Raw genomic sequence first — 18,782 nt, forward strand, 5'->3', positions numbered from 1 at the left:
ATCACTAAGTTATCACAAAAAAATTATATCTACAGGCCACGTTTCCAAGTATTAACATTAATTTTAATGTGAACAGTGCGAGCCAGAATGTTTCCCGACGAATAGAAGAAACAACGATTCGACATTCAGAGGGTGAATTTCTAAATTTTTAATGAGATCAGGATAATTTTTTGTCACGATTTGTGACCATGGGCGTTACCTGGGTTCACCATGTTTATGCTGAAACCAAGAAACAATCAATGGCCTGGATGCGAGCTTCCAAAGTGACGGTGAAGATTTTCAAAGTGAAAATTAGTGGGATAGATTAAAGCAGTAGTTTTTTGGGACGCTGAAGAAATGTGGAATATTTTAAGAAGGTAGCCACTACTACACAGGGCTCTTACTACACAGACCAAATTAAAAGATTGCGGGTAGGTTAGTAAGAAAAAGAGACATGGCAAACTTCGGTCTTGAATGTTGGTTCACCAAGAGAACGCACCAGATCACAAAGCGTCAGTTTCGATGGCTGCCAATCAAAAATCGGCATTGAAAATGCTTGAACACCCACCCTGTTTGTAAGATCTAGCTCCTAGTTAATTCTATCTCTTACCTTGGCACAAGAAACACCGTCGATACAAGAAATTATAAGACGACAGCGAAGTGATGGCCGATTTTGAGGGGTTTTTGTAGATGAAGTCAAAGTTTTTTTTTCTAAGTTAAGGAAAAAAAATATCGAAGTATATTATCTAGTTAGAAGACTATCTAGAGAAATACATAATTATTTTAACTGTAATGACCTTGTTTAATATTGATTATCATTACTTTTGGATCAACCCATGTACATGGGATATTCATATCTCATACTAAATGTATGGGAGGGTTTAAAGTTAATTTTTTAGATATTTCTCGTATTATTTTTAAAAATTTATTATGGCCATTTTACTCATTAGGTTAAGTACTTTCGATATCAGTTTAAAGTTTTTTGATATCTGTAATAGTTACGGAATAATCGCCTGTGCACACTTAACGATTACACCCTGTATAAGATTTCATATAGGTAGTAATAAACTTTTATTCACCATTATAATATTATGATCGTAGTTTTCAATTCCACTCACTCTAATGTAATAACACATCCCACGACACAAACAAACAGAAAAATCAAAAGCTTTCCGACCGAAATAAAAGTAATCGAAATAACGAACAGACACTGGAAGCAATTTAAATCGAAACCGCATACACAAGTTGTAAAAATACATATTTTTAGAATTAAAGCGACCGCCCATTTGGATGTTATTCAAAGGAAATTCTTTTACTTTACTTTACGATCTAATGAAAATGTTTTCTTTGACTTTTAAAAGTGTGGACGCGGAGCAACTCAATTTGTGTTTATTTAAAATGAAAACTTTTTATATGGAGCAGTGATATTTTTATTAGATAATTTGATGAAGTAGCCGGTTTTATTCCAGCTATAATTTTGAAAAAAAAATTAAATATTTAATGTTGATTGCATTTTGCAACAAAACTATGACAAGTTAACAAACTTCACGTTAAGGTAAGATAAGATTTTTAAATTACATTATTATTTGTTCGTTCTTATTCAATTAAAAGTACAAAAATACTTGTATTCAAATGCATTGACCTTATGCAAGAATAAATAATTTAAATAATGAATAATTAAATACTTATAAAATAAACATATTTTGCTGACGGTATGTCACATATTAATATCAATATCACAGTTATTAAGCTCTCCATATTGAATTATTTTGGACACGAATTCATATACGTACTACTAAAAGCTATTTACTGCTACAATATTAGCATATTCTCACATTATTATAAATCATATTATTCATAGGAAATTATTTATAGGTATATAATTTATTATAACGGGTCTCTATGGGTAACAAATCTTAAAAACATGCAAATTTTGGATGTAGTATGATCACTATGATTACAAGCAGTATCTACTGGTGTATTCTAAAAAATATTCTTAATGACGTAACAGCAAATGTATTATCGAACGTATTTTCTAAAAAGTAAAGTTTTTGTATTCTGAAATGAATCTAATTCATTAAATAAGTCAATTTCAATAAACCCAGTGACCAATACTAAAAATGGTAAATACTAAAAATTCCAATACCATTGTCCAATGTAACTTTATTTACGCTGTAACAAAAGTGAACCTAATTGAATTTTCATTAGCTTCAATTTATAAATTTGCATGAAGCTAGTTACAAAGACCTTACTTGAAGCGTAAGCAAAAATGTTCCTTATTGCAATGGTATTTAGGTGATGAATCTATCTTCTTGCTTCAAAAATTGGTACTAAATTTACTTAGCTAATTAGATTCAAGCTGAAATGGACCTTAAGTACTTCTACATAAGTGTGTTAGACATAATGTAGTGCTTGCGAACTGAAGTGAGTTAAATGTCGAATGAAAATGAACCTTACTCAATTACAATAAGTGTGTTAAAGCATCACGTAAAATCCATGTGAAGTTTGTGCAATCTCGGTTTATTAAAAGTGAACTTTAAATGATTAGTTTTAAGGGTGTTAAAACAAAATGTTATAGACGCAAGTGCCGTGTTGAAAATAAAGGATTAATAATAATCTAAAATGAACCGAAAGTGATTAAGAATAGGGTCATTAAAACCGTTATGGAGATAGGCGAGTGAAGTGTGTTAAATGCCGGATGGATAATCGAATATGAACCTTATGTGATTAAGAATAAGGGTGCTTAAAGCATACTAAAGATAGGCGAGTGAAGTTCGTTAAATGACGGAACGATAATCGAAAATGAACCTTATGTGATTAAGAATAAGGGTGCTAAAAGCGTCACGTTGCATACGTGTGCGGAGTGCGCGCGGCGGGCGACCCGCTCGCGAGCGACGCTCCCGCGCGAACTAGAGCCATGCGATCGTGTCATGGAGACGATCTCTGAAGACGCTGAAGCTGAACTTGAACTTGGTAACTATTTTTACACAAATTTTCCTTATAAAATTCCCCTGATTATGTTTACACTAATAACAAATTTGCCTGATAATTTTCCTATATAATACCCATATAATATTATGTACACGATTTTCTAAAATCTTAAATATGCGGTAGGTCAATAACTTTCATCTATCCTATAAACGAGATAGAATTTGCTAAAAACTTGAAAATGCGGGTATGTATAATTTACAGCTACCCTAAATTTAAAGGCAGGATTGTTTTTTAACATAGGTAATTTACTAAAAGCTTAAAAATGCTGGTAACAAGAAAACATAAGATAGTGCATAAATTAATCACATATTTATTCTGGGCGTAATTCCAAATTCTGAATTACTGGAATTGCATTTGAAGATACAAATAGAAAATGTGCAGTGACATTTGCGATAATATTTATGACCGCTTTAAATTATTTACATCAGAAATTTAACATATAAACATTTTATACTTTTTAACGCTTTTTTACATAAACGATACCAGTACAAATAATTTAAAGACATACCTAACACGATCCTATCCTACCATGATCAGCCCATATACGTTCCCACTGCTGGGACATGGGCCTCCTATGAGGGTACAGGCCATAATCCACCACGCTGGCCAAGTGCGGGTTGGCGGATTTGCGGACACAATTCTGTTTTATCAGTTTGAACTTTTAGGTGTCTGTTTATGAAATATCGATTATTGTGAATAATTAAAACCATTGCATTAATAATTATACTCATGGTTTTTATATCGATAAGTGTATAAATCCCACAGCTGATGTGCTTTTAATGGAAGTACATTATCATAACACTTTAACAGTATTGAAATATGGTAAATTATCATAAAATATATATTTTTATCTAGGCGTTTATCAAGAATGTATGGCACAATAATATATTGTAAAAAATGTTGTGTGGTTTTATGAAACCACGGTAAAAGTGAAACTGTTCGAACGGTTCCGAACACTGCATTGTGTAGCGCATGTCGCGTGACGGTCGGCTGCCGAGTAGGTATACCTACTCGGCAGCCGCGATACACGCGACATGCGCTACACAGACCAAAAAGTTTGAGACGATGTAATAAAAGTTTCACTTTAATATATAAAATTGTATATCGTAGAATAAAGAATGTCTGCGCTTCAAAAACCTGTATGATTTTTCGATGTGAAATTTTGTTGTAGGTAGGAATATGAAATTCGATATCTGTAAAGCTGGCCATACACACCCTAGCGTGTATGGCCAGCTTAAGGTATAACGTTTTGAAATCCACGTTGAATTAAGTTCATAATGGAAGTGTTTTTTAAATCTAATGCGTGTAGATGCCGGGGTCCCAGCTTCGCCAGGTCTACATTTGGTATTTTTTGTTTTTTGAAGTGAAAACTTCTTTAGCGGCGTTGAGCACTTTTTCTGTAATGGGTCATCGAGATAGTATGAATGGGTATAAAATCTTATAACTCGCGTCAGGACACGTGACCTGATCGAAAAAGCGTAAGACGGATACCATTCCAAAATATCAAACATGCTCAACGTTAATAATCAAGTTTTCACTTCTGCCGGCACTCCCGGAGTGCAACCCGTCTTTTTTTTATTTTTCAAAGTTGTTTATCACATGTACACCTTATCTTGACCGAACACAAGAATATCAAATTTAGTACAAACATTACCTCTGGAACGTTTATCCAAACATACTTACATTTCAACTGCCTATTTTTATTTTGATGAGATGTTAATAATTCAAATCTATATTTAAAATTAAATTCAACAAATCTGCAGCAAAATAATGCGACACTAAAAGAATGCGTTACTAAAATAATTTTCTCAACAAATTATATTGCTACGTGTTTCTTGCGCAGATTATTTATTTGATTTTTTTAAATTACTGTATAGTGGATAGCTTCTAGAATATTTTTTCTAATACTGATAATAATTATTTTCTTCAGTTCAATAATTATTTAGGTAGGTACCTACCTATGAATTTAATTGTATGGAATGTAATTTTATAATACTTATTATTAACATAGTTTCTAAGATTAATGTATACTAACACAAATATGGATGAATATCTTGAAATAAAAAATTATTTATTAATTATTATGTAATTTTTAACATTATAAGGATAAAAATTATTGCACGCCTCATAAGCGAAGCGTTGAGGTGGGTACTACTGTCACTTCGCGCAAAACATCTGATTTTTCAAACTTAAAATGTCTTTATGTATCATACATTGCACTTGTAAGATAATACATACACACACATATTAAGAAAAAACACTATTTTTAACATTCATGATATTTTTGATGTCATTTTTGTTGTTTAAACTAGTTAAAAAACAGTTTAAAAAAGTTCTGTCTTGGACGTCCGTGTGTCTGTATGTGCGGAGGATTTTCTTGTTAACACGATAGCGACCGAAATACTTTACTAATCGAGTCTTTTTTTTTCTCTTACGCTTGAGTATGCTCAGGAATAGAACCCTTTCATTTTTCAGGGTCTGATTCGATGTGGTTTAATTGTTATTAAATAAACAAAAATAATAATTAATAAATAATTATTAAAAAAAATTATGAGGCGTGCACTTTTGGATTTTCCAAATTATTTTAAAATGGAACGAATGGACGAACGATTTTTTTGGTACGAGCTACTACACGGGTTTAGTTTTAACTTTTGTCAAAGTAAAACAGGCATTAGAATTTCATGAACGAAGATTTGTAATGATAATATTATTCGAAGCGTGCATAATGTTATGCGAGTTCAAGGTCTGGAACAATACTTGGCAGGTTTTGACTTTTGAGGTTCAGTAATTTTTGAATACTCTATGCTACTACTATTTTAGACTGGCCTTCCTCGCGCGGCTTTTTCCGAATTGTCACTTATAATACCACAAGAGCTTCAAAATTATCGGGTATTTTCCGATAGGTTCGTTGCAAACAAATGAAGGAGTCAAGTTTTTAGTCAAGGTTAAAAAATCACGAGCGCGAAGCGCGAGTGATTTACCTGAAAAACTTGACGACTTTATCAGTATAATACCATGTAGGTTGTACCACGTGACGTCGAATGGTGCAATTCTATTGGTCGATATTTGGGTCGGAAAAATAATCAGTATAATACACTGTGATAATACCATGTAGGTTGTACCACGTGACGTCGAATGGTGCAATTCTATTGGTCGATATTTGGGTCGGAAAAATAATCAAAGGAAATTCCCATGAAAATGAGATGTAAGTGAGATGTTTACCGTAGATTCACCGCAGTAAAGAAATACTTATATCATAGCTATCTACCTTCCTAGCTATCTGCAAGTACAAAAATCATACCATAGAAATACTCTGTTGCGACGTGAAAGAAAGACAGACACACACATACTTTTGCAACTTTGTGTAATGAAGTAAAGTTAGTGTATGTTAGTAGTCAAGCGTAGTAAAGCTTTTCAGAATGTTTAGAAGTCACAGACATGTATATTTTGATACATGTCTGTGTTAGAAGTGTTTTTCGCAAAAAACTATTGATCGTCTCTTGATAAAAATTGGTAGGTACAGCTAGATTTAGTTCTGACTTAGATTAAAGGTTACTAATATCCGGATACTGCGCAAGTGAAGCGTGTTTTAGTCACTATAATGTTTATCAAATCAACCCAATTCATAATTTATCAAATCAACACAATTACGAATATTATGTAAAAATTGTGAAACAAATAAATAAATTTGAAATATGAATTTGAATTTGATTTGAATTTGAAGTATCCACTCGAGTTTATGAGGATCAAACTTTGACAAGTAACGCTAGAACATTAACAATGTTTTTGACTTCCCAAACTTTGAGCAACTCAAGTTCGAGTCTGATTTCGGTACAGCTGGCATTTATGTAAATACTTCGAATTCAATTGTCTTTAATACTTAAGGCTTGAAGTATGTAAATAATTAGTTAACCTTTCTGTCGTTTCATGTGTTTATTTTCCTTAAAATATCCGATACAATGCTCTTTTGTCGAAGTTCTTGAGGTATTTTACCATTGTTCTAAATGTTTTTGTTTTCAACAATATTTTTTTTATCAAAGGAATGTGAAATAATGAATAAAAATATTGAAAGACGAGCCGCAATATTTGAACTCATATTTTATTTTACGATGTTTTTTTTCTACAAAATTATTCTTCTCCTTCTTGTAATTGCATAATATCTAGTCTAAAAATCAGAATATTTTGTACTTCATATCAAAAAAGTAACAAACAAACATCTATAATATGTATTTTTATCAGCTTCACGTCTGAAAGAAAACTTTTATTTAAAAATACGAAGCAACAAGTAATATTAAAATGTGGGGTCAATAACATCGATTGTTGAATGCAATAGAGTTAAAAGGTGCGTTCGTTGATGCATTACACAGAAGTACAGTTGAGTAGAGAAGTTGTTTTCAATGTTTTATTATTAGCATGGGAAATGGCGATATTATTTGCACATACCATAATACTATCGAATGAAAAAATAATATTTTTATTCATTGACCGAATATGTCAAAGAAACAAATAATAGGGGTATAAATATCTATTTATTTCTGATATCATACTTTGCTTTTCATATTTACGTAAGTTACCGGCCGTACATATAGAGACTACCGATTCGTGATTTAAGCTCACATAGTTATGTATTTAAATGTGATGCTAGAAAATAACATAAACTTATATAGAGACTATCGATTCTCTTCTTTACACCATCAACCTAATACAAAAAAATACATTAACTATAGTATTATATGCACACATACTGAAAGCAATGAATAAAATGAAACATCACAGTCATCAAGCATCATAAACGTAATGTGAGTTTATAATTCCAAGAATCGTATCTCTAAATCAAATACACTTAAAATGGGTCTCAAACTAAAGAGCCGTCTGTCAGCTGGAACCTAATGTAAGTTTGTAAACATAAACTTCAATATCAAAGTTTTAATGGAAGCCTTGTTAGCAGGGGCTTATAAAGCAAATTTAAGTTAGTGAAGGTGGGGGTTATGATGGTAAATTTTGGTGTCAATAATTTTGCAATGATGAAGAATCTTAAAATGACAGTTAATAATTATTATTAATGACATTAAATCAATACCTAACTCAATGCTCTAGTTTAGGTTCAAAAATATGAGACAACTTATAACTGTCAACGTCATAACTTTATGGTCTGTTTATGAACTGTAAGTAATGGAATATTTCGTAAAAGAAAAAACTTACTAACTAATATTGATAAATTAAGTCCAATTCATACGTCCAATATGTATGAATTTAGATAGAAATTTCATACATAAAAGCTCATAACACAATTAAACAAAATGTATTTTAATAACCGTATTTCCATCCCTGCGTTTTTAATAATCATATTTCGTACCCTACGCTTCAGCTATTCTGATTGAATAAGAATATAAACGTAGTTTAAATAAATCATTACGGTCGTCTTTTCACCCCGACTGTACTATTTTACATCGCATAATGGAGTATAGATAAGCGCTGAAGCGCCGTAGTCGATTGACTTATCTGCGAGTTTTACGTGTCGTATTTTCGTAGCACTCGGCTACATGCTACGAATATAGAATATGGCAATATTGTCTTTGCAAATCAACGGATTGGGGAATCGTTTGTGTTCAATGTTGTTGACGGTTGAATATTTTGAGTCTTGATTTTTGTCAGTTCAAAGTCGGTTTGTGTAATAAGTTGTGGAAAGGTTTCAGTGTAATAGCGTAGAGTTTGTTGTTGTTATTTGCGTACATTTTATATTTGTTTACTTTCAATTAAGTTCACTCCCGAAAGAAAATGCATATATAAAATCTTGATTACTAGTCTGGTATATTTTCTATTTTAAAACGTTTTTTTAGTAAAAATTCGTTTCAAGATATCGCAAACATTCGTGATGATTATTCCTATAACATATCGCCTCATACGCACGATTTATAACATAGGTAGGTATTTGGCTCATAACGATCTAAAAATACATTCAAATAGTAAATGCGAGTACCTAATAATTCGTAAAGCAAGCTAGGCCTAACGCTGCTGCCATTCCCATTTGGAATTATTCAATGAAGCCCATCTAGGGGGAATTCCCGCACTGCGGTACTGAAAACTCTATTATTTCAGCTATGATTATGAATATTAGGGAAATGTGATTTAAGCTCACATGATAGACATTTGATGATAAATGTGTTTAACGCTTCTTTTGTTCTTAACTAAAATGTGGTTCCACGTTAAAAAAATAAACGATAAACTTTTTAGTAAACACTAAACATTTTTAAAAATATTTAAACACGCAATGGGTTATGGGAATAGATCACTATTGAACAATGAAGAGATCTATTTTACGCCAAAAGCTAAAGCGAACTTGTGCCTCATATAATTGAGAAAATTTTATTTAAATTACTTAACTTTTATCAAATCACAATAGCACTTGTCTTGCTGCCACGTAACAATATCATAGAGTTAATAATTTAAAAAACTTAAATAAACAAGAATCCCCATTGAAATCCGCATTGCGATGCCCTTATCCCATTTCAAGCAACTTAGCGTCAAAGCCAACTCGCCTGAAGTTTATCTTAACAGTGCATTTACATCAAACGAGCGAAGGCTCATTCTAACCCCACTATGTCAAATTCTTTTAGTGTAAAGCAGTGTATTTATTTATTTATTTATTTTATTTATATGTAGAGCATTCTTTCGTTATACATACACTGAATACGAGTTTTCGTTTACACTAAAAGAACAAAATAATGCTCTTGCTCTAGCTCTATGGCCTCTATGTTCGTTTGGTGTAAATGCACCGTTGCTCGTAAGTCAGATGTTGCTTAGTTGGACTTTTGGCATCCGTGCCAAATGTCAAGTTTTGTAATGTGTGGAATCGATTAAAAGCTTATATACGTGAAAATATCATCATCATCATCATCATCATCAGCCCATATATGTTCCCACTGCTGGGACACGGGCCTTCTATGAGGGTACAGGCCATAATCCACCACGCTGGCCAAGTGCGGGTTGGTGGATGACACATATCGTCGAACTTTTGATTCTTCGACATGTCGGTTTCCTCACGATGTTTTCCTTCACCGTTCGAGCAGTGGTGATGTTACAACATGCGCAGATAAATTGAAAAATCAATTTATTTCCTGCGCGCTCGCCCGGTCTCGAACCCCGGACTTAGGTATCGATTCGAAGTCCGAGGTCTCACCACTGAGCCACCACTGCTGTGAAAATATATTACCTGGGAAAGAAAAAACGTTCTAAGATTTAATAAAGATTAGTCGTAGACTGGATAAACAAAAGTTCTTTAAATTTTTTACGATAATCTCGTTAGAAAATTTTTGTTGTGTTTAAAATGAGACAAATGAGAATCATAGACGAATAATAATCGATGCTCATAGTAATATTATGTTTGAAATCAGTTTTCGTGTGTATTGAGATTTCAGTGTTTTCAGTCTTGTTGAGTTTTTCAACTTTTAAAGCATTTAAATCTAGCCTATTGATAGGCAAACAAAAAAAGTGCTACAGTAAGGGCGCTTGTGCACTACAAGGAATTTTACTGTCCGGCATTCCGATTTTTTACGGTCCGGTGTGGCATGAAAAAACCGATGAATTGCTTGTGCACCTGTCCGTCTTTACTCGGATCAGTGCGGTACAGTTCAAGGAAGTTTGGCGGTATAATGCTATCATAAATGATTGTTTTTGCATTTTACAAGAAACGAGTAAAAAATATAGAAGGTGAAATATTATATTATTTCGTTATAATAAAAAGTAAAGTTCCGTAAGAGATTTAAAATGCGTGTTTCACTTATTTATTTTAATCGGTGACGAGGAGCTAAAGCTATTCCCACTTGAACTTTAACTTACCAACACTTACTTAGATAATAATTATAGGTCAATGCTTGGTCAATGTATATAAAATAACAATACCGACTTCTCAAATCTCATTGCCAACTAAAAGAAAGTAAAACAAGAGCTTGCTTTCAATTGGCATATGCAGTAATAACAGTAAAATCCAAGCAAGTGGGCATTCGAAAACAATTATACCTACAGCGACTCGTAGACACAAAAAACCATCCGGAATAGGGAAAAGTAAAATGTCGGACAGTAAAATTACGTATAGTGCACAAGCTAGTATATAGATTAATGGCGTGCCATACCGGACCGTAAAAAATCGGAATGCCGGACCGTAAAATTCCTTGTAGTGGACAAACGCCCTAACAAAACTAAAGTCTACAGCAATAGGGAATTGACACTCCCTATATATGTATGTAAAGTAAGGTATTTGTAAGACTTTGAGATATGTTGGGGTTAACCTCATGATTTGATCTACCTTTCCTAATCCAATCACGGAATCCTACCCTTTTATGTAAAGATAGGCAACAAGTTTCTTCCATCTGTATGCTTATTAACTTAGGTGTTTGTAATGTGGAAATGAAATATATGAATTGAATGCATTCACTTTAATTTTACATGAAGTTGTTTGTTCGCTCTTCGTTCTGTTATTTTACATTTTTCAGAGGCTTTTTCAGAGACCAACTGGAAAAGAGAATATGCAATTCTCTTTTCCAGTTGGTCAATAAAGATACTAAATGAACAATTTTAAAAGATGAATATCCAAATATCACATTTCCCATGAGATAGTATTCCAGCACAAAAACGTCATATCTTAATACCCATAAGTTTATAGGTTTTTCTAGTTCCAGGTGTAAGATTTACGACTAACGACTAAAGTATAGATAAATTCTACTTCTGGTTGACGGTTTCATGCAATAGATTGTAGAGTGTAAACCTTTCTTAGTAATATAAGTACTAAAAGCTATCAGAAACGTATAGAGGTCATCCTTCCACGTTTTTTGCGAAGCGAACAACATATTTTGCGGTAGTAACGGCTATAAATACGAAGGACGAAGGCGTTGTCACATTGACTACGCAATAAAACCACTATTTGATTAATGACTGGGTGTTTTCATGCATAATACAGCCATTATAACTTACGATGCTAATCTCTGGGATATTTTAACGAGATTCATAATGTATGGGGATAAGTTATGACGTGTTAGAATTTCGTCTGATTAAGAATATTAATATGAGGGAGAAAGTATTATATAACGTGTCTAGATTTTCTATTTCTTGGCCGTATGTGTGTAGGTTAAATTTTTACAATATTTATGTTATGGTATGATTGATATCTCGCTCTTATCTTAGTTTTGTAGAATCAGAAATGAATGTTGCCGATAATAATATCAATATCACTCGTATAGACGAGTCAGTATCCAGTTTTAAAGGGACTTATAATAAGAACGACTCAGAGATATATACTTACAATATATAACATTTAAATTAGTCTGTGAATGGTGTGTAACGATAATCCTCTATTGGAAAAGTGCCAAAAATATGACATATCGTCCATCTCTTCCAGATATTTGCACTTCTAGAAAACGTTACGTAAAATCTTGGAAAATTAATTGCACTAATGACCTATGTTTTTATGTCAAGGGTGAGTCTGATCGAAGGCCAAAGTGTCCCATTCGTTCCGAAGCACTCTTGACCCCACTTCATACAATGCTGTGAGAGATTCAGTTCAAACTAAAAATCGTTGGTCAAGCTGGAATGGCGTCATTTGCAGTTTGTTGCATTGTAGAGTTGTTCAGGAATGCTTGCATTTTTGCTCTTTTGTGTAAAAACTGATTCTATGTGATGTTCTTTTTGTGATATAAAGGCAGAAGTAAAATAAAAGGGATAAATTATTTATATTTTTGGGTACGTTTAACTTGAGACAGATTGTTTTCTCACTCCAATAGGCCTGCTGCAAATCTTTATTTCCAGAAAAACAACAAAACATGAAATATTTATGTCACTCGTGATTTGATTCCTTGAGCAAACATCCTAATACAGAGTTGCGCACCAATATGTGTACCGTACACATCATTTTCCGCGTTCTGCACCTATAGAAAATTATTTGAGTAGAAATCTTATGAAAAATCGTAACAAAAGAAAAGAATAGATACGTGTGTAGTTCATGATATATTGCCATCGATTTGGATACTAGAATATTTCTACGAATTTTACGTTATACAGAACCCAAAGTCTATTGCCAAGAATGAAATACTGGTCGTCCAGTTATGTAATAAGTTGCAAACTGGCAAAGTTTCCAAATATTGACAATCTTGGGTTGACGCTGACACGGGTCAAGATGGGTTGACCCCGATATTATTATGTTTTTTACATCTCTATACTTATATGATAATCCCTATTTCCTTTGGTCACGGCGTGTGAACCGATTTGGCTAATTCTCTTTTTGTGGTGTTAATGTTAGGAGATCTATAAAAGAAAATCTTGAGAAAGTTGCTGTATTTTAAACCAAGCGTCTGATAGTTCGTGATATGTATGAATATGGTATATGATTATATATTATACAGAATATGGTAATAGACAGAACAACGTCAGGTCAGCTAGTTTTTTCATATAATAGCATCGATTATATATAGCATACCATTTTTCACGGAGGACAACTTAACTTTTTGGGAACAAATTTTATTCACAACTTTAGCCTCAGGATCTCTCATATTATTTCGTATACCTAATGGTAATGATATCGTACTTTAACAAACTGTATATGAGTCTACGAATTAAGATGTGCTTTCTGGTATAATTTAAGTGATGTAATTATGAACTAAATCATGTAATGTACAGTATAAAGTAAAAAAAAATATAATTTATTATAGTTTTTTATTTATAAACGTTTATATGTTATCTTTCGTAAGACGACAGAAAATGGAGTTTTCGCTTTTCCCAGCAAAGGACATCGTTTACTCAGAGCCGAAAATAAGATTTCCCACACCAAATTGAATAAAGTGAAACATTCTCCTTGAGATGATTTCGTGCAAAGAACCATTTTTGACCTTTTGTTTTAGTTTCATATAATCTTGTGGTTTCCAACTACACGTGTAGCAAAATATTTATTAGAAAAGAAAAATTATAGAAACTAGAAAGTTTATAAATAAAAATATCAATATCAAGGGTTTATTTGGCTTAAATTAAACAATATAAAGACGCTGAATATTTAAATTTCATATCATTTAAGACAAGATTTAATAATACAAGCAGGCACAAATTAATTCATAGCACAAATATAGACGTAGTTAAATCTTAACTAAGATATTCTAGGATGTTTATAATTAGAAGCTATTTGAGTGCTGAACTATTCAAAAACATGGAGTGTGGAATACGATGTCGAATATACGTGATGTTAGAAAATAGAACGAATCGACAGTACAGTAACCTAAGTATATTAGTTACCTTACTATTCACATTATTTTTACTGTGGCAGTAATTAAGATGTTAGAAAAAAGAGTGCCTACATTAACTAACCTAACGCTTAGTTACCTTACTGGTCGTATTTTTTTTATTGAGGTAGTAAGTAAGATGTTAGAAAATATAAATAATCAACAGTACAGTAACCTAAGGATTAGTTACCTTACCGTTCGTATTATTTTTACTGTGGCAGTAATGATATAGCTCCGGGAATTTTGGCGGGAAGCGGATTCACGCTTTGACGAACAAATTGAGGATAATAAAGTTGTTCAAAAGTTTACCAAGCCGACGAAATTAAAAGACTGCTGGTGACAAAGATGTTATGAGTTTATGACGCGTTTGAATGGTGTATATTTTGTGGATGATTTATTGCGTGAACAGATTATAATTCTTAATGTGGGTTGAAAAGCATGTATTTTTCATGGACTTTATGTCTCTTGGCATGTTTTTATTTTCGCCTCTTATAACACAAAATGTTTGATAATTGATATTGGGAACATATCTATGTATTTCTTGGATTTATTTAACTATTGAATCAAAGAGTAGACTCATTATATTTATAGAGATATGTGTACTTTGATTCATAATACGACAGAGAATTATTAGTGCATTGGAGAATTTAATTTTAATTAATACGACGTTCATTAAATATTTCTGCTACGATAATTTTACTTATTGCAAGCAAACACATAATATAATAGGCACCTGTAATATATTTTATAACTAGCGGTCCGCCCCGGCTTCGCCCGTGGTACATGTTTACGTTTTCTCTACATAAAAACCATCCTCGTACTTCAAGGAATATAATAAAAAAAGAATTATCGAAATCGGTTCAGCCGTTCTCGAGTTATGCGCTTACCAACACATTTTGTAAATTTACTGGTACTATACCTACGCGAATCTTTCTGTCATTAAAACATTTAAAATAGCTCACAGAATGAACGCCACTATGAACAATTATAATTTTCCATATATGTGCCCCTTAGTTGAAAATTAACTACACTTTGTCTCTATTCCTTCTATGTCAATTACCAAAGACTTCTTCTATGTTCTTTACGTATCTTTATTTCTTCTGTGTGTGAAATAAAGAATTAAATAAACAAATAAATTCCTATAATTTTTAGTACAATATTATTTTCAACATTCCAGATAAAATAAAGAAGAAGTATGGGCCACTCGGAGACAGCGTGGTGGTGGTCAAACTGGAGAAGACCGCCAAGTTCGGTCTGGGGCTCAGTCTGGCGGGACACAGGGATAGGAGCAGGATGGCCGTGTTCATATGCGGGATACACCCAGCTGGTGCGGCGGCCAAGTCGTCACCGCCTGTTAAAGTGGGAGACGAGATCTTGGAGGTGAGAATTAGCTTTTAAAGTAGAATTTCTATGATTATTTTTCCGACCCAAATATCGACCAATAGAATTGCACCATTCGACGTCACGTGGTACAACCTACATGGTATTATACTGATAATTTTTTGAAAATTTTCTCTGGTCGTTGACGTCAAACTGACAGGTTCAATTCAATTGTGAAATTATTGGCCGACATTTGGGACGGAAAAATAATCTCCCGAATACCACACGAGCTTCAAAATTATCTGGCATTTCCCTCAAGGTTCCCTGCAAACAAATAAAGTCGTCAAGTTTTTCAGGAAAAATCACTCGCGCTTCGCGCTCGTGATTTTTTAACCTTGACTAAAAATTTGACTCCTTCATTTGTTTGCAACGAACCTATCGGAAAATACCCGATAATTTTAAAGCTCTTGTGGTATTATAAGTGAGAATCTGATGGATGAATGAATGAAAACTTTATTATACTCACAAAAAAATATATCCAACAATAGACAGAGATTGCACAGTTACCGGCGTTCCTATGGCTACAGAAACATTTCTTCCGAACTATAAATAAGTTACTCACATGCATAGATACTGCTTAACATTAGATCTGCCTATTACGTCGGTTCAATACTTACTATCCAGAAATGAAATATATGGTAAATGGAAATAGAAAAGTCCCTCTTTTCCATTGATATCAGGAAGACATAAAAATTATATTCATACATGTTATAAAAGTTTAACATTTTAACTATATCAATCTCTAATCCTGCCAATTTTAGATCATGGTCATTTTAAAAAGTAACCTTCAATTAAACGCTCATACAATTTCACGAATCTACCTCTAATCTGCGCTATAATCTCCAGAACAATATTTATATACGAATTTTTGCGCTGTTGGTAACCCAGGAATAGATCGCTACGATATTGTTTATACGGTTTTGTAGTTGAAGTGTTTTCTCTACGTATTTGTTCAGGCGAGAATCTGGAATGAAAATAAATTTGTTGATTGTTCTTGCAATAAATATCTCTCGACTTTCCACGTTTGTTTTTGTTCGTGACCTCATTTATTAGCTAAATTAAAAAAGGTGGTTGGGAAACTTCTGGTAACTTTTACTTATATAAACAAAAAGATCTGGTGAAATTATTTGATCCAATATACCCTACATACTTTTCATTTTCTAAAACTGAATAAATAGTTTCTATATAAAACTAGCGGTCCGCCCCGGCTTCGCCCGTGGTACATATTTATGTTTTCTCTACATAAGAACCATCCTGGTACTTCAAGGAATATAATAAAAAAAGAATTATCGAAATCGGTCCACCCGTTATCGAGTTATGCGCTTACCAACACATTTTGCGATTCATTTTTATATTATAGAATAAGGAAGATAAAATAGGTACTTTTAGTTTTTGACACAAATCTAGCTTCGTATGCGGTTTGGCTCAGGCTTTCAGCTTATGATAAAAGAAACTAGCTAATTCATCGTTATAGAAGAAAACAGCAATATATTTCTAATCACACAATATTCAGACAAAACTTCTAATGAATAAGGTATACAATCGCCTGTAGAGATTTCGGTTTTTATTACGTTATTTTCTGTGGGCTGTTAAATATATGTGAATATAAACAGTTTATTGTTAACGGAAACTATTAAAAGTAGAAATATAGATCGTATGGAGTTCATAGTTTCTTGGTATAACCGCTAGAGGGAGTTTTATACCGTTTTTTATATTGGTCGTCGTTTCAGACTTAAGGCCCAATGCTTGATGTATAGTAGTTTTTCTTGATAATTTTCAAAACAAAAACAAAATGATTATTATTATAAATGGACACTGACCGCCTCCTTGGTACAGTGGTTGACGGGTGAGCGTAGCACCGAGACGTCCTGGGTTCGATTCCCGGTGGAGACGAAGAAAAAAAATCTCAGTCTGGTAGGACACAGAAGGCTGATCACCTACTTGTCCCTAAAGAAAATCCCCTGGGGGACATTGGAATTCACTTTATAAATGGACACTGTTGTTAAACTGCTGCTTGAATCAGAACTATCTTTAATATTGGAAAGACTACGTTGTAATGATAGAGACAAATAGATCTTAAAATAATCCATGCAAATATAATAAAGTTTGTTTGATTGTCTGAACGCGCTAATCCCGGGGACTACATAACCGATTTGAAAAATTGTTTCAGTGTTAGATAGCCCATTCATCGAGGAAGGCTAGGCTATATATCATTACGCTAAGACTAACAGGAGCGGAGTAATGCGGGTAAAACCGCAGGGCATAGCTAGTAAATAATATGTGTAAAATATAAAAATATACTGCTGTATCGTTGAAAATATTAGTAGAAAATGTATTCTTATACCCCATAATCTATCGCATTTTAGAAAACATTCAGTTTTAAATAATCCGTCTGAATTAAAATATAGGTTATTACGTCCTTTTGATTGATGGACTGCGTTGTTTTTGTTTTATTTCTAAATATTTAATCAAGTGTATATAATATTTGCTCGCCAATGCAATGTGGAAAAACATAGACGATCTATTTTATTATAATTGGACCTTGGCATCATTGCTTTGTTTATAACTGATTGATTGGTTGTGTATTGTATTATGTTACACATAACGTAAGATAGACTTCTGAATCTGTTTGCATAAGAATAGGGTGTTATTTAGGGAACCAGTTATACAACTTCATTGTTCTATAAAGTTTTTTTGAAGTGAAACTTCTTTATCGGCGTTGGACAAAAATTTAGTGTAACATTTTTGCGTTACGCCGTACGCGTGACATTTTTGCGTTACGCCGTACGCGTGACATTTTTGCGTTACGCCGTACGCGTGACATTTTTGCGTTACGCTATACTCGTGATATTTTTAAGGTCATAAAGAAGTTTCACTTCTTACGTGTGTACTCACTAGAGTACACAATGTATGCGTGTACTAACACGCATACATTTTTTATTTTTTTTTTCATTTTTTCAAAGTCATTGCTAATTTTCAGCCTTGAAAGTGTAATAGATAGAGGCACGCTTAGATGATAACATCAGGCAACCCAACCCCCTTTACCGACTTACATTTAAACCTTTACCGATTTACATTTAATAACTCAGGCTCCGGAATCACAGACACAATAGAAAATCTATTGTGGCGTGGACCGATCGGGCCGTTCGGGGCTCAATGGGTTAAAATACA

At 33.1% G+C, this 18,782-nt stretch overlaps 1 protein-coding gene across 1 annotated transcript in view; it reads left to right on the forward strand.

Moving 5' to 3' along the window:
* Positions 1-18,782, forward strand: part of LOC149478301 (multiple PDZ domain protein-like) — a 142,228-nt gene that overhangs the window by 91,480 nt on the left and 31,966 nt on the right. Inside the window, exon 25 of the mRNA XM_089709463.1 lies at positions 15,409-15,611. Coding sequence (XP_089565589.1) covers positions 15,409-15,611 — 203 coding nt within the window. The remainder of the gene's footprint in view (positions 1-15,408; positions 15,612-18,782) is intronic.

Source organism: Colias philodice, chromosome 22, assembly GCF_061535455.1.
Source record: "Colias philodice isolate Cphi_HAF_F1 chromosome 22, ilColPhil1 Martin Lab GWU primary, whole genome shotgun sequence".
NCBI lineage: Eukaryota > Metazoa > Arthropoda > Insecta > Lepidoptera > Pieridae > Colias > Colias philodice.